Raw genomic sequence first — 22,939 nt, 5'->3', positions numbered from 1 at the left:
TGGATCATTCTTAAAATTGTACGTATAAGGAGGGCATGTGTGGGCAGGTGGGTTCCGGCATGTGGGGCAAAGGATGGAAGAGAATGGACATCCATGGGACGTCATCTAGTCACTGAACCCCATTTTGTGATGCTACCTCCCACCACCACGCCCAGCCTCAAAAGCAAGGAGTTGTGAGGCATGTGGGTGGCACAGTTGTTTAAGCCTCTTTCTCTCGGGTTCGGCTCAGGTTGTGATCTCAGGGTGGTGAGATCGAGCCCCACACTGGGCTCTGCGCTCAGTGGAGAGTCTGCTTGGGATTCTCTCTCCTCTGTCCCTCTCCACCCCCTCCCCCACTCTCTTTAATAAATAAATTCTTAAAAAAAAAAAAAAAAGGCAAGGGGTTGTTTCAGTTTTCCTAGAGTGGGGAGTGCTTCAAGGAAACAGTGGGAAACATTAGAAAATAGGGCAGAACAGATGGTGGTGGGCTGTCATTGCCGAATGGCGGGATTGAGACTTCAGAGTTCTAAGGATTCAGAGATCCTCCTCCCAGATTCCTCTTCTCCAAACACTAAAGGCTCTGGCAACCTCTGCTACCCCATTCAGCCCATCTTCCAACAGGACTACCACCTCTCTAGGTGGTTCCTATGTGTTGGTCCAGCCTTCCCTGTGAGTCAGGAGCCCCCACCTGAGAGACCTGGGTCCTCTCTGCTCTGGCACAGCCCCGACCACACAGTTGGTACACCGTACCTAACGGACAACAATGTGGATTGTTAAGATTTTGAACTATTTTATTCGAAGAGATTTTCTTCTGTGGTTCTAGTTATAAACACAGAACAAATGCTATTTGAGTGAGTGCATCATAGGCATCATTGTATTTGAATGAATCATATCAGAACGTTTACATTTTAAGCCACACTTGAAGACACAATACAACCCTTTTAACAAAGTGTCAGTCATAACAAAACATAATTGTTCATTCTACAGATTATCAATTTTCCTAAAATGACCACTAGATACGAAAACATTGTAGAGACATCTACAGAACCCCTATCAGGATTTTTCTTAGAAAAATGACACAATAATGCAAATTACATTTTCCTTTTCTTTACTAGTAATAAACTATGACATCCATTTGAGAAAGCACCAGCCAACTCTACCAAAGTCATCTAGCGGCCTTTTGCTCCTCAAAATTAACCCTCTTACATTTAATGTGTCCTGTAGGAATGGATAAAAATGGTTATGTCAAGTGCAGAGGTTAGCATTATGTCAATCGGTGTGTAATTTATACCATGTTCCTAAATTAACACATGAAAATGAAAAACAGCAAACATTCTTACATGAATGAAACATAAGGACAGAAAACCACCCTTTGATAGTGATCACACAGGCAACGTCAACTGACTTTCCGTCAGGACTAGTGTCTTAATGACCATTAGTAATGCTTTCTATGGAAGTGTTTTAAAGGCATAAGTACAAACACACACGTGAACAGCTCGCCTCTCTCCCAATACTCACTTCCCTGACTTTGCTCCCCCTCTTCATGGGATCAGGCTGCTGAGCCCTTAGCCAAACTGGCTGTGGTGCCTAATAATTATCTTCAACAGATCACATATCATTTTTTTTTTTTTTTGAAAGATGAAGTACAGAGAAGACTATGAAAAGTAGTGAGAAAAGAAGCATACCACTAAAACAGAAACATAGGTTGTGATGTTCAAATTTAGAGAAAAGCTGGTTCATTAGAACTGTCAGTGGATCATGAAGCAGTGGACAGATTGGGTCAGGACTGAGAGGCGGCCAGGCCAGAGAGCCGCAGTATGCCTGACAAAGTTGGCCATCTTTGAAGACATGGGTTACAATGATTATGACAAACATTTTCACAAGGCTATAATCTCTTCCAGATCAGGGGACACAGCTCATTTACATCTATACCCCTAGTTCTTAATATTATCCTGCGCACAACAGACTTTCAGTAAGTATTTCTGGGAACCAGGGAACGGAGCTGAATCAGCTCAGTGCTTTCAAAGCCATTCTGGGTGGTATCTACTCACCTAATTCATTCACTCCTCTGTCTAAGGCAGGATGGGAAATAGACTTCATTCATCTCACGCTGATGGATGGGCAATGGATGCCTGGCAGCACTGATGACATGGACTGTGAGACCAATTCCTGGCACAGAGGAAAGGAGTGCTACTCATTCATGATGCCACCATCAGAGAATGGTGGCACAGATGTTATATATTCCCCATCCCTGGTCTAAGAAAAAGGCATCCGACAACTCACCCATACTCCCTTTCTGTCACTATGCTGCCTCACGAGTGCTCTGCATTAAGCCACTGCTCATTAGATGCTGGTTGATCAAGGCCAAGGCCTTTCCACTCCATTTACCTGTGTGGCCAAACAGGTAGGGTCATGACTTTACCTGGAAATCTGAAAACATGGCATCCACAATGCTCATTAAGAAATTCTTTAGTGAAAGAAAACAAGCATTTACTTCTAATTCCCTTTGGAGAAAAAGAGATTCGTCCATCTCAGTACAACTTTAATTGACATCTAAGGCATTAGGAATTACTTGGGATTTTGGTTCAAAAAAACATGGCCAAGTTCAATTCTCTTTGGTATTCATGCTTAATCTTAATCTATTTGTTTCTTAATAGAATCCATAACCTTCTCAGTACTTCATTGTTATGACTTAACCCACACTGTTGAAATAATCAACTCCTACAATTTCATCAGAAAAACTGGCAAGGATGCTAAGGGGAGAGGCCTCTGAAACCAAGGATATTAAGAAGAAAGCCAGAAAGAATGACAGGGAGAACCAACCCCCCTCTACCAATCCACACTCAGGACTCACTCTGCCACTCAGACCATTCTTGGTAAAACAGGTTGCGTCTGGCAGAGTGGCTCCCGCTAGCAGGGATCCTCCCCCTAGCCCCCCTCTCCACAGTGGAAGGCGGGTACCCCTCAGAAGCATGTCAGAAAAGAAGGATGAAGCATTTAGAGAAAGGAAGAAAACAGAGGGATATTATCAAAGAGTACTATATTGTACACCTGAAACTAATATAACACTGTATGTTAACTATACTGGAATTAAAATAAACAATTAAAAAAAAAAAGCTAAGTCCTGGGGGATGACAGGGATTTTCAAAACAACATTCCCTCATCATAGGTAGAGTCTTCACTACAACATTGGCACCAACGTGAGAACAGAGCTAAATTAAAATTATCCTCAAAATGCCAACATAGCTGATGTGCACAGCAGGAAGGATGATGACCAAATCCACAGATCTGTTCCTATTGCACATTCTGCCTTGCCCAAGTACTGCTAGCAGACCAGAGAAGCAAAAACTTTGTTAGAAGTCTGTGTATCTTAGAGCTATAATATACCAGGACACACGTGCACGCACACACACAAATATGCACATATACACACACATCAAACCTGGTTTGTAAAAAAAGCTTTGTGGATCAGAGTGAGCCTTCACTTGGTCCAAGGATCTAATTGTTGGCATAAGGAAAACAGACCCAAAGAATGTAATCAGGAAGAGAACTGGTTGGCAGCAATAATATTACATTTTATATGATGTGTTTATTTACAGGCTAAGGTCTAATTGTCCAGAACTAATTCAACTGGCTAGAATCTTCTGAATATACAAAGTTAAGCTTTAAAAAAGTTAAGATCTGTAGCAACAAAAGTTAACACTATTTAAAATAAATTAGATTTTAAATATACGCAATGAAATTATAGGTCACTGGAAATTCAATTCCATAATGAATATAAATTAATATAAATCTATTATTAAAGTACCATCCCCAATAAGATTTCAGTTCAGAGTTTAAGGGGAAAAAAAGGCTAAGTATTTGAGAATAAATGGGTATGGCTTAGAAACCCTTAAGTAGTGTAGCTAGAGTACTGATATGATTATTTGGTGACAAGAACCAAGAGCTGTCTCCAGGTCCACAATAAAGGCTTGCCTCAATTTAATTAATAGAAGTATTCCTGAAAAGTTGTGCAAATAGAACTTTTACAACCACACCCTGATTTTTACTCTACTCGCAGGCCATGGTCATCAAGAAACCCTGTAGTGACTCTTGTGAGAACCTGGGGAACTCTGCCGAAGCGTTCAACCCTCTGCACCACGTCTGTGCGGCGAATGCCTGCAGGAGGCACTGGGTAATGTCTGTGGGACACACGGACTTGCCACGGTCGTTTTTGGTTTTCTGCGGGACGTTCTTAAAGTGAGGCACACTGTAACTGGAATGTTAGAGCAGAAGGATGGACTCCAGCTCCCAGCTTCACTGATTCCATTACAAAAGATCAGAGAAGTTCAAAAAGAAAAACATTTCCGTAAGTATACGTTTTTAAAGGGATGGACCTATGATCGGCAGAAGCCTTCTATTCTTGCTAACAGACTACTGACAACTGCTGGAGCTGGGTTCCATCTGATTCAACGACCAAGGCAAGCAGAGCACCTTACCGAATTTCAGAGATACCACCACAGGCCATTCCTCTTCTACAAGAGCTTCTTCCCTCTCCAGCACCAAAGCTCCACAGCTATCCTCACCCTACCTCATAAAAGCAAAGCATGAATTAAAAGGCTACAATTAAACTAGAAAGATGCCTGATCTAAACATGATAAAGTTATCTTTTTTACCTTAAAAACAGAACTAAGTCAAATACATTCACTAAAAGTAATTCTTAAAGGCAGTTTTTTGTTTTTTGTTTTTTTCTTATTTGGTCTTCCCCTTCCATTTAAATTTAAGACTTGATTTCAGAAAAATATATATATATCCATCCTTCTAAACAATATATCCTCTCTTTTAAACAATACAGAATGCCTAGCCATGCAACTTATCTGACCACATATATTTGCAATCTGCCACCTAACTGAAATGAGGTTACATCTGTCTATCTAGTCAGTCCACAGAATTGCAAAAAAGTTTGGAAAAATAGCTGAGAACATTTTTAAGAAAGGTTTTGGGAGGACTGGATGTTTGCAAGGACTCACTGTAGGGCTCCATCATTGTAAGTTTCCTGGAAAGTAGTGTGCAAATAAAATATAAAACCTTCTTTTTAAACCACTGGAAGTATATGTGTGTATGAATGGGGGAGAAAAGGGTGAATGACAGTGTCACTATAAATGTATCAAGTAAATGAATAACAACAACAACAAAAATCTCTCACTTAAGGTATTAATGATATTTCAAGTGACCTAAATAAAACTATTTTAAAATGATCTTTACCATTCACGTCAATTATTGACTTTGGCCCTTTACTAAAGCAGGCACAACGAATCTTCTTTTTGACGATCAGTTTCAGTCACTGGCCCAAGGGTACCATATTTGGATGAAAATACGATCATGGATTTGCTCCCACCATTTAAAAATCAATAATTAAAAAAATAATGAAGTTGGTCTCTTTTCTCCACAAGTTTTCAAGTAATTAGTTCGAGAAGCTTATTTACAGCTATTGTACATGTGCCCTACTTTAACCCACGTTTTCGCTTTAGAAATCGGCCTCCCTGGAAATGGGACACTACATTTTTTTTTTCTCTTTCTGTCTTGAACCAGGTTTCCTTTAAATCCCAAGGCAGTTCAGTCATGTTTCTGCTTTACTGGGCAGGTAAAGAGAGGAAACCAGCAAGTTGTGTCCAAAGGCCGGGAAACGCCTGAAAGCTTCCCAACTATCTGAAAAGATGTTGTACTTGAGGAAAACTCGATGCTCCAGGCTGGTGGACAGGGTCACGTCTCTGCTCATGATGTAGATGCCATCGTTGTGAAGCGCGCATGTCAAGTTAAGACCCGATTTGGACGTGTTCTCCTTGAGGTAGAGCCACTGCCGCGTGACCGTGTTATAGGACTGCACGGTGAGCATGTCCTCGCTCTGGCTGCTCCTCCGGTTGGGCCCCAGTTCATGCAGACAGCCGCCCACGATGTAAATGGTCTCCTCAACAGACACCATCTGCTGCTTGCGAATGTGGACATCACAGGTTTCAAAGAGGGTCCAGATGTCGGCCGAGGGGCAGTACTGCAAAATGTTCATGTTGCGGTCTGAAAGGAAGAAGCCAAATGAGGACACAGCCACAAGGAACACCACTGCCTGCCTATGCTGTGATAAACACTGCCCCCAGCTGAATCTTCTGGTCACAGAGAGGCAAAACTATTGCAGAGAAGCAGAGGTCGGGACAACAGTTCTCCAAATGGCTGGGAGGAGATCTGTTCAGAATCATCCCCCTTACCCGCATCAGGCATGTCCCCTCCCTGGGAGGCTCTCGGAATCAAGAGGGCCAGGCCACGGCCAGCTGGGACTGGAGCATCCCTTTCCTCCTCCCTGGTACCCCTAAGCCTTTTAGAACCACCAGTCCAATGGAAAAAGAATCAGAGCCTTGGAACTCTCCTCAATATCTACAGAATTACTGACTTCTTAATACAGATGACAGGCAGAGCTCCAAGGGGATCTACTCTTGACAACCGACTCTACTAAACAAGACAAGTGAGCCAAGCAAGATCTTTAGGGGTTAGTCTGAAGAAAATAACACACAATTGCAAGTCAGGAGAAACCCCAGGAAGTCTCACGTGTGGCCTTCAAGCCATAGAATCACTTGGCAATTCGAAGTCCCAACTGTAACAGCCTGTAACTCACAAAGGCCCTTCCTCTCGCCATGCCTGCTTCCCAAGAGATGACTCGTTCTTGGGTGGATAAAATAGAAAGTAGATCAAAGGCTACTCTAAAATTATCTTGAATTCATAGCTGCTTTAAGGAAAAATATTGCCTACTTTGTTTTTGAAAAACGCTTGTGAAATTTAAAAATATCTAGTTCCATTTTTCCTTTTTTAATTGTTCTTTTTTATCCTCTTCTCCTCTAGGAAAGAATAAGTGGAATATTTTAGCCTCAGCAGAAGAAAAAATGCTCTGAGTTATCAGAAAGAATGAACTTTCTGTTTGTTGTTGTTGTTTAAACAAACAACAAAATCCATCAGTGTAGGAGACAAGTCAGCTTGGGAACAGACGTGGAACCAAAGGGTACCACACTTCCTCCTGACACAGAAGGACCCAGCCCCAGCTAGCAAGGACAAAGGAGCTCCATCGCCACCTCTGGTACCAGGTCGAGTGCCTCGTAAGAGGGCACAGAAAGAACAGGAAGGAGACCGAACCCTGCGCGTGCGCATGTCCCCACGCCTGTAGAAATTTCAGAATGACTACAGCTTTAGAAAACTGTCCTTCTCTTTTCCGCCCACACTAATACCTCCCTGTATTTCTTTTTATTGTCGCTATTGTGATAAAACTCATTCTGGAGACAGTCCAAGGGAGTTTGGCTCCAATCTATCAATAAGTGCTCCTTAGTAAGGCTTCCCAGCTCACAAATAAAGAACTTATTCTAGTGAGGCTTCCCTGTATTTCCCAGTTCCAGGTCTCAAGGTCTTCCCAGGTCTTCTGTAAATGTTTTCTCTCCTCACCCAACAAGGGCTCAGACCATGATGAAGTGGTTTGAGTTGGTGGAATAATCTTTTGCTTTTTCATTGAGAGGTGATTCTGAACCTTAACAAATCACCCTTCTTCCCTTGAGTGGTTACTATTGCTTCCTATTGAATTTCTCTTAATTTCCTCAGTGCCTGCTATGGAATTAATATAATCAAACAGCTATTATAAAAACTGTGTTAACTATTACTTACTAAATTTTAAAATCTAACTTAAGAAGCCAGCAAGCCAAGAACTCAACTTTGAGCCCTGCATTTTGTTTTATGACAATTATGACTCCTTATTTTAAATCCAGGCAACTATTAGGAAGTGCTGGGAAGATCCCACACAGAAGAGGAGGGGCATTTCAGAGTACAAGGAACTGTCCCGCCCTCTCATCTCAGACAACCCATTTTCAACCCTTAGACAAACATCCATCCATCCACATCACCCAACCATCCCATCACAGGTATTTGGCTTGGGGAATCCGGGGCAGGAATCACCGTGGGTGGCCCAAGTGAAGAAGGTACATGAGTAGTGGCTTGAGAAACTAGAAAACACACAAGCAAGGGTTTTCCAGGTCAAATCTAAAGAACATTTGCTCAGCCAGGGTCATGGAAAAACTAGGAAATCTACCAGCAGAGTACTCCCTGGGTTACAGTGCTGCCTGTCAGTGCTTCCCAGATCCTGGTCACAAGAGAAGCCGAAGGATATGTGTGCATTATGTCAGTCCACACGGTGCATTCTGTCTTAAAAAATCTAGGAAGGAATCAGAATTCTTAGAAATGTTCAAAAGTAAATAACTGTATTTACTTTCCCAGGAGAAGAGGCACACAGACACACACAGAGGTACATATGCACACACAGGAATTCTCTGGGGGCTATGGTTTCATTAAGCACATGAAGTTGACCATTGTACCCAAACACCAGTGTTGAAGGTAAAAGAAATGACTGCTAGTGGGCGCCTGGGTGGCACAGCGGTTAAGCGTCTGCCTTCGGCTCAGGGCTTGATCCCGGTGTTATGGGATCGAGCCCCACATCAGGCTCTTCCGCTATGAGCCTGCTTCTTCCTCTCCCGCTCCCCCTGCTTGTGTTCCCTCTCTCGCTGGCTGTCTCTATCTCTGTCGAATAAATAAATAAAATCTTAAAAAAAAAAAAAAAAGAAATGACTGCTAGGTCTCTCTCTTTTTTTTGTTTTTCAATTATTTGTCACCAAAAAAAGCTGGCAATTATCTTATCTTCAGTGAAAAGTCACTAGGGAGGGACACTGGGAATAGCTCCACAGTGACGAAAACTTGAGGGCATTAAAAAAAAAACCTCTCTGCTTCCCATGCACTCCTCTTGGTCACTTCCTCTCTTTAAATGCATAAATACAGCACCTCGAGTGAGTTCAACGGTGGCCCCCAAAAACATATGTCTATCCCTATCCCCTAACCCCAAAACCTTTGAATGTGACCTTATTTGGAAAATGGGGCTTTGCAGATGTCATGAAGTTAAGGATCTCGGCATGAGATCACCCTAGATTACCCAGGTGGGCTCTAAAATGCAACGAGGAATGTGTCTTTATAAGAGACAGAAGCGGGAAAGACACGGATATGCTCAGAGGAGAAGGTGCGTGAAAATGGAGGCAGAGACTGGAGTGACGCAGCCACCAGCCAAGGAGCACCTGGAGCCACCAAAGCTGGAAGAGACGGGGAAGGAATATCCCCTAGCGCCTTCAGAGGGGATGTGACCTCCCACAACTTGATTTCAGACTTCTGGCTTCCAAAAATGTGAGAGAACACATTTCTATTGTCTTAGGCCACCAAGTTGTGGTTGGTTGTTAAGTCAGCCATAGGAAACTAAAGCACCACTCACCACCCCCACCACCCCACCCCCCCCGGAACTGTTTAGAGACACTCTAAGAAGTGTTACTCAGAATCTTTGCACGCACACACAGTAGATCAGATGCTCATAAAACACCTGACATTTAACTTCTTCCTCTAACATAAATCCCCCAAACAAGACACATTCGGCTATGGGGAAGACTTTTTGGCACCCACACGCTATTAGCATGTGGATTTTGCTCTTTACAAAGTTACGTATCAGCATCCTTTCTCCACACTTACTGTATGGAGCTCTGTCCTCCCATGTTGTACCATAAAGGAGAAATAGGTTATTTCACTATGTCGGATATAATGGTAACTCTACTACTTCAATGTGGCTAAAAGTCCTAAGAGTCCAGTTATACCTTTTCTATAAGTTCTGGGCATTTTACAGTCAGATAAAACAAATGAAGAAATAAATTTCTTTGGCCAAGAGGTAACTTGGACACAAGTGAGGGAGAGAGAGAAAAGGAAAGACACACCGCTTCCTGGTAGCCCACCACTGCCTTTTCAAACACAACCAAGCTGTTTTTTATCACTATCATGTGAGATGCTTCCTACCAAGAACAGCAGTATAAAACCTACTGGAGAAACTTATTTCCAAATTATTAATACCAAATACCCACCCAAAAAAGTACAGTTTAATAACTAGCACTACCACCTCCCACCTCTGGTCAGGAGAGAATTCTCTTATATTCATGTGTCTTAAAATCCTCTTATGATATGTGAACAACAGCCTCGAGCTGAGTTTCTGGAAACTGTCTGATATGTTTGTGCTCAAGAAGGAAGAAAGTGAAAACAAAGACCTGCAAGGATGTTCTGGCCCTAAATTCCATAGTGTTAAATGTGTTTGGGAGAAGGATGGCAGCTACCCAGTCAAGTCACAAGACAGCTGGCCACAAGACTGCATTTCCAGAGCAGAAAGAAAATACATACGCTCTTCACAGCATCCTCTACCCCATTCAATTTTCATGCTCACACAAAGGCACCAAAAGTCCCTTCTGTCCAAACCACCGCTGTAATACACAGCTCTCTTCCTTCCAGCTATGTAAATATCCAGTATATAATGTGTGAGCTTACAGTATGTACACCGGAGTGTTTCCTCCGGCGCCCTCCTGCACTTCCCCAGGCTGCCGAAGCTCGCATACGAGAGGATCACTTACTTGCCCCTTCACTTACCTCTGGTAGTATATCCTCCAATGACATAAATTTTTCCCTTACACTCACACGCAGAGAACTCGGCCAGAGGATTTGGTAAGGGTGCCACAAAATTCCAGGCATCCTGCTCAGGATTGTAACACTCAACATTAGAAACAGCCTGCCCACCAATGGCATAGAGTTTTGAATTAACGGCCACAAGTTTGAAGTTAGACCTGAAAGACAGATACAAAGGCCCAGAGAGTCAGGTTTTTTTTTTGTTTGTTTTTTGTTTTTTTACCATTAAGAAGGCAATGGCATGAACTGCTAAAACAGAGTGAGGAATGTGCTGGATATCTAAAGAAAATTAGCTTTCCAAGTTGGGTGCCATTCTGCGGGACAGAGAAATGACCAAATGGCATCTCAAATTTCACTCCTACCCCAGAATTCACAAGAATGATGCATTTTCCAAATTTTAGCAATTGGAGATAAATAATAAATAATAAATAAATAATTTAAAATAAAATTTAAAATAAAAAATTTCAGCAATTGGAGATAAATAATAAATAAATAATAAATAAAACCAAGAGTAGTCTTGCTTAGCTTTATGCCAAGAACCAAAGATATTTTGCATATAGTAGGCTTAATATTTCTTTCAGCAGTGGGAGCAAGTGCTAAGGGAGGAATGCATAACCACCTCTCTCCCTTGTCTCTCTACTCAGAATGCTTCCCATTCTTCCTACCTAGTGGGTAGGCTCTATGTTAGGTACACACTAGCACCTCCCACACAGACACGCAAATGCTAAGGGTGGCTGCTAAAGGGTAGTTCAGAGACCCCTTAACCACAAGTGCACCAGACAGATCACTCGTCCCCCCCCCCACCCCACTCCATATGAGGGCATCTTATATATTGTTTCACAACACATAACATAGGGCTTCATAAGTACGGAACTAAACATATTTTGATCCAGCACTCTTAGGGTGTTTCTACGCGTTAACTTAACAAATACTTAAATCAACAAATGCTCACTTATCATAATAGAAAATAATTTTAGGGCGCCTGGGTGGCTCAGTCGGTTGAGCGTCTGCCTTTGAATCAGGCTTGACGGGCTCCCTGCCCGGCGGGGAGTCTGCTTCTCCCCCTCCTTCCTGCTTGTGCTCTCTCTCCCTATCTCTGTCTCTCTCAAATAAATAAAATAAAATAATTTTAGAAAGAGAATACACTGGTTTTAAGGCCCATACTCAACCACACAATTAAACACTGCTCATCAGCTTCAGATGCTAGGTAAAAGTCTCGTAACTTCTGAATTGAAAAGAAAAAACTAATTTGTTTCAACGTAGCGCACAGAAATTAATGGACTCCTTGAAGGCCAGACAGGGTACACATTTGGGCCAGTCTCCCTGATCGGTGCAGCAGTCTCAAGTTGACAGGAATGTGAGCAGAGCACGATGCAACAGAAAGACCTGAAGCAGTTCTCTGACCTGGGCCCAAACTCCCCACTTCGCCATCGCTGGTGTGGGGATAAAACACCTCACAGGATGGTCAAGACAATTACAGCCAACAGTTTATCAGTAAGTACTACACTGAGATAAGATACTATCATTATAATTTCTCAGTTTTCCAGTGTTTGAAATAAAGAAAGTAGACTAGGTAAACTTAGAGGCCACATCTACCACCAATACAACGTCTTCAAAGTACCAATATGGGGGCAGAGGCCACAGATGAAACATGCACGTGAGAGGGTAGATGAGGAAGAAACAGGGAACGAGTCACCCATGTGTGATCTCCTAACAGGTGTCTATCAACATGGATGCACTATGACATAGGACATGCTGGTAATGGTCACCTAGAAAACAGTAAGATGTTTTCAAAGGTGCCTGTAATGTGTACATATGAGTCTCAGTTTTGTTGTGTTTTTCAAATCAGAGAGTGAACAGGGCACTCTTCAATAAGAACCTCATATTGTCCATTAAACCTAGCCAGCCATTCGTATTTCATGCCAACAGACTTCGCTGGGGTGGCAGTTACTGGGGGGTCTCTGCTTCATGGTGCTTACTTTTCCTGCTGCCAATGGTCCTTAGAATCTGAACATGATGCTCTCTCTGTGTGTGCAAATCTGGGGAACCAAAGGAAATAAAGCTTGCAAATAAGCACTAAATTTTACCAGCCCGCAATTTGTTTTTGCTCCCCAAAGGTACACAGATAGTAAATTTTGTAAGATCAAAACAGTTTTTAATATTCATCCAGCATAATCATTTGTCCTAAGTAAACACATAAGGGCTGAATGAATAGGCAGTTAAAAGTAAACAATTCCATCTCTCCAGACCCAGCATGCTCAAGTTCACTTGAAGAGAAGAAGCTTTTCAATATTGAGTTGAAGATGAAATTGCCACCCCAAAACAGACCACTTAGCGAAGAGGCATACTGCTAAGGATTATGAGCCTAGGCTTATACAGGGAAATCTCAGCTCCACTTTCCAACAGCTGTGTGCCCTTGGACAAGTCACTGATTCACAGTTCATCTGAGCCTCAGTGTCCCCATCTGTGAAGTGGGGAAAAGCACAATACCACGCACAATAAGAGCTGAAAAGAGGAATACTTGCAGAAAGGGGTCACGAGAGGGAATGCTTTTCTACATGTTATAAACCTAAATTTCTTGACTCCGATAGGGTCTGTTTCTCATTTGTTAACTGCAACAGTATCTGGCTATAATGTATTCGGGAATTATATACACAGTGCTCTCTCATCCATAAATTCTCATCATGTAGTACCTCATTTTCTACTTTCTGAAAATAGCTCTTTCACTCTTCACCTCCTGAACGGTGAAAAGTATGAATCCAAGCTATTGATTTTTTTAAAAAAATTATCATCTCTAATGTTTTCTTAATATTGATCCCTGACATACTACCTTCAGGAGGGTAAAAAGAAGAATTTTTAAACCACATAATGATGTGTTGTAGCTACATACTTGACTGACTTACAGTAAAAAAAATAAAAGTGAAAAAATAGATGCTGATTTAATTACTACTTTGCTTCAAGGAAATAAAGAGCTCATTAAATCCTTAAAAACTAAGTGACATGAAACATGCTGAACACTGGTACACAGATTAATAGTAACTGTATACAACTGTAGGGCAGCAGGTGACACAGAGGTCTGAGTGGCTTCGAGTGCTGGCCCTATCAACTGTGCAAGCTTATTAAACTGAGCCTCAGTTTCCCCTTTGGGCAGATGGAGCCAATAATAATACTTAACCCAAAGAAATGCTGTGAGCATGAAATAGGAAGTGACATCTCAAACAGTGTCTGCAACATGCAGCCCAGAGTAAGAGCTCAAGAAATGGAAACCATGTTACAGCTTGCTACATAGAACAGTTTGTTACCATTAGAGCAAACCTCAGAGAGAAATGGCAAGATCTTTTCTCACATCTTTTCTCAACCACTCAGAAAAGGTTTGTACAATCTGTGGAGCACTCAGGTCCTTGTGTTCCCTCCGTCCCCTTCTGCTGCCTACCTTCTGCCACTTCCCTGTGGATTAACCTTCCCTGGGGACCAGGCAGGGGAGAGAGCAGAGGTTAGGAACAGAAGTGGTCATGGTTGCTACCTATTAGGTGTCTGAGAAACCAGAGCACACAATGCAACTATTGGCCAAAATCATAGTGAGTTGGGGGGACGGATAGATACATGGTTTTCTTTCCTTCACACTGTTCTCCGGCTCCACTGCAACGTTAACCAGAGACGACAAAATCTCTCCAGGGCCCCATGACTTAAGAAATGCCCTAAAATACTAAACTTTGGCTCAGAGAAAAAGGGGACAGCTAAGGCTGACGACTGTAATTCCACCTCTGCCAGACTTGTTCAACTCTCTCCTGGCTTTGCTGTATTCACATACACAACAATTTCAGAGCAAAAGTGCAGGGCAATCAAAGACACTAGAGATGTTAGAAATGGAGAAATTAATGAACCGACTGCTGCAACAATGGCCAGTTTCTGCACGTTTTCACCAATTAAAGTGAGGAAGGAGGGCAAGCAATTTTGTGGGCACACATGCTTCTACATGTGAAGAGTTACGTCCTGACAACTCCTGAGATCAAATCCACACACAGACCACTGGGCACTGTTGCATCCCTGGACTTCAAAGCATCCTCTCAAAGACTGCTATGTACTCATACTGCCATTCTCAAGTGTGCGGGCACAACACTAACATCTCTTTCTTCCTTTCCTTTTTTTTGGCGGTGGGGCGGGGGGGAGGATAGGGAGAGAGCACTACTGGTCATAGAGCACCATTTTCTCCAGGGTGCAAAGGGCTTTACAGAATCTCTCAACCCTAGCGTTCCTGCCTGTCCCTTATTATTTAAGATTCTGAGGTCACGGGGTGCCTGGGTGGCACAGCAGTTAGGCGTCTGCCTTCGGCTCAGGGCGTGATCCCGGCGTTATGGGATCGAGCCCCACATCAGGCTCCTTCGCTATGAGCCTGCTTCTTCCTCTTCCACTACCCCTGCTTGTGTTCCCGCTCTCGCTGGCTGTCTCTATCTCTGTCGAATAAATAAATAAAATCTTTAAAAAAAAAAAAAAGATTCTGAAGTCACCACCCTATTCGGTCGCTGGGGAATGTGGGCTGCTCTGTATTTGACCACTTTGTCAAAGTAACACAGTACAGGTACATCACAAAGGCAGTGGCTCAAGGTAGATGTGAAATGCTGTGTAAACAGAGGCCAAAATCTGCTTTTCCTCAAGGTTCTAAGTTTCCTCTGGTGTTTCCAGAAACTGTGCTAGACACATTTTCCAGGAACGATCCCATTCTAGGTTTCATTTTTACTTGTTTCATCATCTAAACTCAATTATAAACTCCTTGAGGACAGGAACAATGTCATCTTTGTTGTTCACCCAACAGTGACTAGAAAGATGCTAGACATAGAGGCTGTGGTGAAGTTGAAACACACGTAATGAGATTTTAAAAGCCAGCACAGCACCACCAAGCACCGGCGCTCCACTTCTCCGAAGAAAATAATTTTTAAGAAAATTTAAAAATCCACACGAAGATGGTCATTGCCAGTCTATAAGCCAAACTGTAAATACTTTAAATGGTTATATCTATTCAATGGGTATATACATTTTGGTTACTCTACTTATTACACACCTTAGCAATTTACTTAACTTTCTATGCCTCAGTGTCTGAATCTGTAAAATGGGAACCTCCCTGATATAGTCTTTGCGAAGACTAAGTGAGATAATACATGCAAAGCAGTTAAGAACAGTCCCTAGTACAGAGTAAATGTTCAATTAAATGTTACTTATTATTATTTTTCAGCTATTCTAAATAACTATAATGACTATTATAAGATAAAAATATTCACAATAAAGTTACATTAAAAAAATAAAATCATATTCACTTGTATTACAATAATATACGATATATTCCATAATTCAGAACAACGATGCATTTTAAACATCTATTATCTACTGGACACCATGTTAGCAGTAGGAGTATAGAGAAGCACTGAGCCGGACCTGATTGGAAGGGAGAGAAACAAACATAAGCAGAAAATGTCAACTCAAGGTGGAGAGTGTGCCAGAGAAGCACCGAATTTGAATAGTTAGCCCAACTGAGAGTTTAAGAAAGGACTCCCGGTTGACGTGACATCAGATCTGAGTCAAAGTATGAAAGAGATAAAGAAAGTTACAAATTCCAATATCATATCCAATTTTAAAATTTGGTGGGGGAAAAAAATACCTGTGAGAAAAAAACAATAACTCAGGTGTGCTTGGCTGTCTCAGTCAGTGGAGTATGTGACTCTTGATCTCAGGGTTGTGAGTTCAAGCCCCACCCTGGGCCTAGAACCTACTTAAAAATAAATAAACAAACAAAAGTTTAAAAGAAAAAAAAAAAACAATAACTAGAAAATACCTGAGAATCACTGCAATAAAAAAATATACAAACTATACAAAGATAATAAAATAAACCTTTCCTGAAGGACCAAAAGACCTAAATACACGGGAAAACAAACCATTTTTCCAACTGCAAAGTATTATGAAACTATAAATCTTCCTCCAACTTAATTGATAAATATAATTTAATGCCAATCAAAATTCCAACAAGACTTGACAACTGACTCTAAAGTTTATCTGAAGGAGGAAGTGTACAAAGAATAGCTAAGAGAATCAAAATAAAACAGAAAAAATGGGTCTTGATCCACGAGACAATAAGATAGGTTTACCAAGCTACAATAATTTAAAAGGGTGCTATTGGTAAAGGAATGGCCAATCTATAAATATGGAAACAGGAAAATTAGCGTCTGATAACTGCTTGTGCGAATCACAGTGAGGATTGAGGCCACCAGGACACTTAGAAGACATGCTATAACCTTACATTATACCTTATATAAAAATATATCCCAAACACATTCAGATAAAAATGTAAAAAGGCAAAACCATGAAAATAATATAGATTATAAGACAGATGAATATTTGTATATTCTTAACTTGTAGAAGCCTTTCCTGTGCAAGATTAAAAGCTAACAGGATATACATGACAAAAATTTTAAATTTCTTCACACAAGAATACACGATAAACCTGACGTCCAAAACTGGAGGCTCACAATGCCGGTGTTGTCCTACAATTTGTTCAGTCTGCAAGGTTTTGTTATTGTTGATGTTGGTTTTTTCAATGCAGTAAGTTGCCAGCATTTAAAAATCAGGATATCTGGCTGTCTGGCAACGCCATTCCTCATTTCTAGGTGGCACCAACAAGCTGTGGCTGAGAGGAGGGGCCCTCTTGGGTGGGGTGGTAGCTCCCTGGTTCATCATCACTCCAACCCACCCCTCTACTCAGTGACTTCACCTGCCTGGTCACTTTGGGGATTTCATTTTTGAGGTCTTATGATAACATGAAGGCAGGGAGAAAACAGTGCAACATTACCTAAGAGGCAAGAGATTAATTCTACATACGTAAATAGAATTTCTAAAATGAATCTGAAAAAAATAAACCAATTTTCTTTTTCAATGGTAAAGGCCACTTATAAAATACATACAAAAAAGAGGAAAAATTTCTCTTCCAAGCAGAAACATTCACACCAGTGTTTACCCACTGGATTGGTAAAAATAAAAAATGATGATAATACCTTGTCTTGGCAAGGGTATAGGAACTGGCAAGCTCAGACACTGCTGATAGGAGAGGTAATTCGAACAATGTTCTGATGCGCAATTTGGGAGGAGCTACCAAAATTGAAAACATATATACACTTTGGCCCACCTACCCAGGGATTCCAGGAATTTGCCACATAGGACTACTGATATATGCCTGGTAAGATAGGCACATACATGCCAAGATGTTCAATATAGCATTTTTTTTTAAATTTTATTTATTTGAGAGAGAAGGAGAGAGTGAGCAAGTGAGAGAGAAGGAGCAGGAGGAAGGGGAGGGAGAAGGTGACTCCCTGCTGAGCAAGGAGCCCAATGTGGGGCTCGATCCCAGGACTCTGGGATCATGAGCTGAGCCGAAGGCAGATGCTTAACCAACTGAGCCACCCAGGCGCGCCCATTATAGTATTGTTTATAATGGCAAATAGATGCAATTTAAATGCTCAGGAATAAGGAAATGACTGATTACATTATGGTACAGCCATAGGCTGGAATACTACATAGCTCTTAGTGAGAGTGAGATGGCTCTACATTTGTTGATATAGAAAAAACTCTCCAAGTAGAAATATCAATGGCCATAATCAGCACAGCCTAATCAACTCTAAGGTAAAAATATATATAAGATGCATACATACCCCTACATGTACATGCATACATACATTTTCCCCTGCAAACATTAACAGACTCATGTTTATATAAATGTACATTTATAACATATATTTACAAATGTATAATATATAAATATATGTCAGTAGACACACATTTTTTACTCTGTGGTTTTTCATGCCATTTGCAATTTTTCTAAGCATGTACTCATGCATTACTCAAATACCTTTTTCCCCCCCAGAGGACAGAAAGGATATTCCTATAAAGAAAAAGAAAAAAGAAAAAAAGACTACCAAGAATTTGTCAAGAAAGGAAACAGAGCACCTGGGTGGCTCAGTTGGTTAAATATCTGACTCTTGATTTAGGCTCAGGTCATGACGTCAGCATCATGAGATCGAGCCCTGTGCCACGATCTGTGCTGGACAGGGAGCCTGCTTAAGATTCTCTCTCCCTTTGCCCCTCCCCCCTTCTCTAAAAAAGGGCAGGGGGGGAGAAAGAAAAAAAAATAATTCTGTGAGGTGTTGTGTTAGAGTTGGGGCTGGAGTTGGGGGGGACCTCCAACTGGGGCTACTGAGCACCAGTTGATACAGCTGGAGAAACGTGTGTAGAGGTGACAGACAACCTGCGGGCCCTTGCATCCAGAATCTGGGGGCCATCCATCGCCACTGAATGTCCGTTTGTTACTTCAATTAAAGCTGTTAGAATTTGCTTAAAAATCTTAAATACGGTATCATCTCAGTGGTATAAATAATACACCACAAAGGGCTTGGAAGAAAACATGCCAACCCGCACAAGGTATTGCCTCTGTAAGGGAGGGAGTAGGAGTGATAGTCTCTCTGTTTCTTGATTCTTTTCCATTTTTCCACTTTTCTAGAATAATTATGTGTTATTTTTATCATCAGAAAAAAAAAGAGCACTTTCCAAAAATGAATTTTATGTTATAGTAGAAATAAAGCCACTGTTCCTCCCTGGCCTGGGGTACCCTTAAGTCGAGTAAGTACGTGTAATGGTCTTCCCATTCCTGTTATGACTTTCTTTGCCTGGTGGTGAGCCCACCAATTACTTGCTCCACACTCCAGGGTAGGGCCCATGTGGGGGGTGAGATGGATACAAGTCGACCAGAAGAAAGGGTATTCCTGTCCTTTCCTGGGTCACACTGATTCTTCTCCCCACTTGTGTGTGAATGGCTCTGGGCCATCTTGAGTCCTACCATCTTTCTTTCCTACCACCTTTCCCTGTATTTGCTCTGCTCCTTTTTTTTTTTTCTCTTCCTATTCGTTTCCTAGCTCCATTCCCTACTCTCCCTCCCCTCCTTCTCCTGCCTTCAAGTCACCCAAGGGCATGTTGGGAGGGATGTGAGGATGGGAAGGGAGAAGGTTGGGTGGACTGAAACGTTCTAATTCTGTAGGTGACCACTGCCAGGCTCAAATTTTGGATCAATGATGAAACTGGGAAGGAAAGGAGATGCAAACGAGAAGATATAAAATAAGAAAGACAATCCAATGTACAATTCTAATGGGGCACCCCAGTGTGGAAAGCTTCAAAGTCAATAACAACAACAAAATCTTCCCAAGACAGCATTACAGGTCACTGCCCAGTGTGTCACTGAAATCAGGAATAGAGCCTAAAAAATAAAAAAGATAAAAATGAAAGCAAACTTTAAAAAGTTTTCTTTTAAAGTATCCTTCTAGGAAACCACAGACAACCCCCCACCTCGGGAAAATGGCAATTTGCCTCAAAGCGCAAGACCCGCAAGGAAACTACTCAGCTAGCTGACCTCGCGCGGGCCACTTCTTCCTCTCAAGTTCTCAGTTCCTTGGGAACTTTGCCAGAGTCAAGGCCAGCGCCACTCCTGAAGAGGTCATTCCCACCTCAGCACAACCTCCTGTGACTGCCCCGGAAACGTCAGGGGAATGAACTAATGAGCGAGTGAATGAATGGGAAGGGGAAAGAAGCAGCACTGCTGGGTGCTTACCTCTTCTGGTTCATGGAGGCCACCTGGAGCCACTCGTTGGTGCTGGGGTTGTAGGAGTGCGCAGCCGAGATCTCCTGGCTGGTGATCCTATACCCGCCCACTATGAAGAGGTAGTTGTCCAGGATGGCGGACCCGTAACCCCTGACGTTCACCAGGTCGGGAGGAAGGTTGTTGGCCAGCGGGAACCAACGCTCAGTCATCTCCTCATACCTGAGCATGGACGGGGGCTCCCCTTGGTAGGGGTGAGGGGCCAGGGGTCCCCCCAAGAAATCCCCCAGGGCTACGAGGACAGGAGTCCCGGTCATCCGGGCCTCTCTCAGCCTCTGCTTCAGGCTGACATCCCCGGGGGCCTGAGGAGGAGCCCCCAGGAGGTGGAACTGGGGCTTGCACAGCACCTCGTGGAAGTGGACGACCATGAAGCGCAGGCAGGCCTCCTGCAGGTCGGGCAACCCGTACACCTGCGCCAGGCGGTACAGCTCCAGGCAGTTGGTGAGCCGCACCTGGGACAGCAGCAGCTGCAGCAGAGACGTGACCTGAAGGAAGGAGGCCGCTTCCACCAGCTCCGCCAGCAGGCTCACCTCGTCCATCTCCTCTTCCTCCTCCACCCCACCGCCCTTGTCCGCCCGCGGGCCCAGGAGCCAGCCTTCGCGGGCCCCGCCGGCGTTGATGAAGTCCAGCACTAGGCGCAGGCCCGGGGCGCTGAGGCCGCGCAGCTGCTGCACCTCGGGGCCGCCGGCCTCCTGGCTCAGGGCCTCGCGCATGCCGGAGCGGTAGAGGGCGCGGAAGTAGTCGCTCTGCTCGATAAGCTTCCTCTTGCTCACCGGGTAGCAGCGGTCCTCCAGGCGGATCTGCACCATCTCCTCGGCCGACATGGCTGGGGGGCCGGGGGCCGCGGGGGCGCCCGCCAGCTCTGCGCGCTCGCCTCCCCGCCCCCACGCGCTCGCCGGGTTCCGGGTTGGGCGCGCCGAGGGATGGCGCCGCGGAGGAGGAGGGAGGCGACGGGCCGCCGCCCGCTCCCGCGTTCGCCCAACCTATCTGGGTCGCAGTGGCGCCCCCGAGGCAGCCCCTCCTCCTGGTCCCGGAGGCGGCGGCTCAGCCTTGCTCCCCCAAAAGCGGCGGCCCTGCCCGTCTGCTCTCCCTCAGCGCCAAAAAAGGCCCGGCTGGCGCGCGTCGGGCGTCGGGAGGCGGCCGCCGTCCTCGCTCAGGTTCTCTGGGCCGCGTCAGCCGCCGAGGGGATCCCAGCCCCCAGCCTGCAGCCTCCTCCCACGCCTCGCTTCTCACTTCCGCCCGCAGGACCCCTGCCGCCCGCCAGACCTGCGAGTGGATCCGGCTTTCGGGGAGGGCTGGAGGGCTGTGGGCCCGGGTGCCCGGGCTGCGGCCGCGTCCCCGCAGCCTCTCCCGCACGCCAGGCGCCGCGGCTCTGCGGCCTGCGGGGTCCGCAGCGATGCGCCGGCGGGGCGGGGGGGGACCGGAGGCGAGGGGAAGCCAGAGTCCGCTCTTTCTTCCACGCTGCTTTACCAGCGGGAAGAGACAAAAAAGAAGAAACAGGCGTGGGGCGGGGGGGAAGGGAATGAGGGGAGTCTGGGGTCCGGCGAGTCAAAATGACATCACATCTTAGATCGCCCATCTAACCCAATCCGGCGTAGTGTCCCCGGGGGGCTGAGGCACAAGGGCCGTCTCTGCACACGCAGGTGACACCTAGAGCTGATTCTTCGCCATGGTCATTGTGTAGGAGCCATCTTGCAGAAAGAAGGTCCAGGCAGACGGCAGCAGGTTCTGCAGGGCTCACTGGGTTGCACGGTACAGCAGACGAAAAGGGTCGGGAAGCAGAGGAGCTTGTATTTGCTGCTGGGGCCCGTTAATCCTTTTTATGCTATTAAAAGAAAGACAGTAGTGCAACTCAATTTAAGTTAGGACACGTGACTTCTTTTTAAATCTCTTCTAACAGCCATTGCTTTTCCTATTTCAATTTGGTTGGGCTAGCCATGACAGAACGTGATCCTTTGGGCAGAAGGTCTGGAAGCGTTTGGTCATACTGGCCTATGGAGGTAGATTTTCTTGCCACCCTATGTTCCCCTGCCCATCCCCCCCCCCCCCCCCCCCGGCCATCTNAGGACTACTTAAGGAGGGATCACTTCTTCCCGGTCTTCTCTCACTGAACGTTGCAAAGAAGTGCATAGAAAACTCACCCCCAATAATGAGGGCCTAGTGTCGCTCATGAGATATGAATTAATCTTAGAAGGGGGTGAGGGCGATACTGTTAGGTTAGCTTTGGGTAGATGGAGAGATAAGGATTGGGAGAGAGCAGGCACCTTATCCTACAAAAAACCATTGAAAATTTTCCCGGACCAAGATTCTTTTATAATAGTCCTCAACTTGGGGAGAAGATGTATTTGGGCTTTGTTTGTATTATTACAAGCTTCAGCTGTCTTCTTGAATGACAAGTTGTTAAATGCCACCTTCATATTTCCGCCTTTTGAAACAAGATACCTCCTACAACGCTAATTAACATTTTACCTTAGGAAGGGGAAAGAGTTAAAAACCAGAGAAGAAAGTCATTATTGGTAAAGCATGAAATCCTTTCGGCACCATTTTGGTTAATTTGTGCTTCTCACCATGTAACTTAGCTGCCTCATAGTGAGGTGTTGTCCTCCATCATTTTCTTTATAAAACACCATGAATAGGGAACTAAAATTTTAAAAATATAGAAAAAAATTCTAGCAGATTCTGGCCTCCCTAAAAAAAGTGACGGAGACAAGGATGGATCTATTTTTTTTTTTT

The 22,939-nt window shown here is 44.0% G+C and overlaps 1 protein-coding gene across 3 annotated transcripts; it reads right to left on the bottom strand.

Moving 5' to 3' along the window:
- Positions 1 to 831: 831 nt before the first annotated feature.
- Positions 832 to 21,036, bottom strand: KLHL42 (kelch like family member 42). Of its 3 annotated transcripts, none has more exons than XR_005837889.1 (4): positions 20,159 to 21,036; positions 10,483 to 10,676; positions 2,263 to 6,030; positions 832 to 2,148 (listed from the first exon to the last, which is right to left on the bottom strand). XR_005837889.1 is itself a non-coding variant. In XM_040642278.1 (3 exons), exons 1-3 carry the CDS (start codon positions 21,028 to 21,030, stop codon positions 5,579 to 5,581), a joined length of 1,518 nt encoding a protein of 505 aa, XP_040498212.1. In that variant the 5' UTR covers positions 21,031 to 21,036; the 3' UTR covers positions 832 to 5,578. The 3 variants fall into 3 exon arrangements, 1 of the variants encoding a protein (XP_040498212.1); XR_005837888.1 differs by having other exon boundaries at positions 832 to 4,545; positions 5,224 to 6,030; XM_040642278.1 differs by having other exon boundaries at positions 832 to 6,030.
- Positions 21,037 to 22,939: the final 1,903 nt, after the last annotated feature.

Source organism: Ursus maritimus, unplaced genomic scaffold (assembly GCF_017311325.1).
Source record: "Ursus maritimus isolate PB19 unplaced genomic scaffold, ASM1731132v1 scaffold_26, whole genome shotgun sequence".
In the NCBI taxonomy this organism is placed as follows: domain Eukaryota; kingdom Metazoa; phylum Chordata; class Mammalia; order Carnivora; family Ursidae; genus Ursus; species Ursus maritimus.
Note: the sequence above shows the minus strand (reverse complement) of the source record. Positions and strands in the feature narration are given on the sequence as shown.

What these genes read in the sequence shown, in the direction of transcription:
- KLHL42 (XM_040642278.1), bottom strand. Translation starts at nt 21,030, where the DNA reads ATGTCGGCCGAGGAGATGGTGCAGATCCGCCTGGAGGACCGCTGCTAC. An exon ending in GCCTCCATGAACCAGAAGAG is followed by an intron (nt 10,677 to 20,158) that starts GTAAGCACCCAG and finishes TCTGTCTTTCAG; the next exon opens with GTCTAACTTCAAACTTGTGG. An exon ending in TGGAGGATATACTACCAGAG is followed by an intron (nt 6,031 to 10,482) that starts GTAAGTGAAGGG and finishes TCTTCCTTTCAG; the next exon opens with ACCGCAACATGAACATTTTG.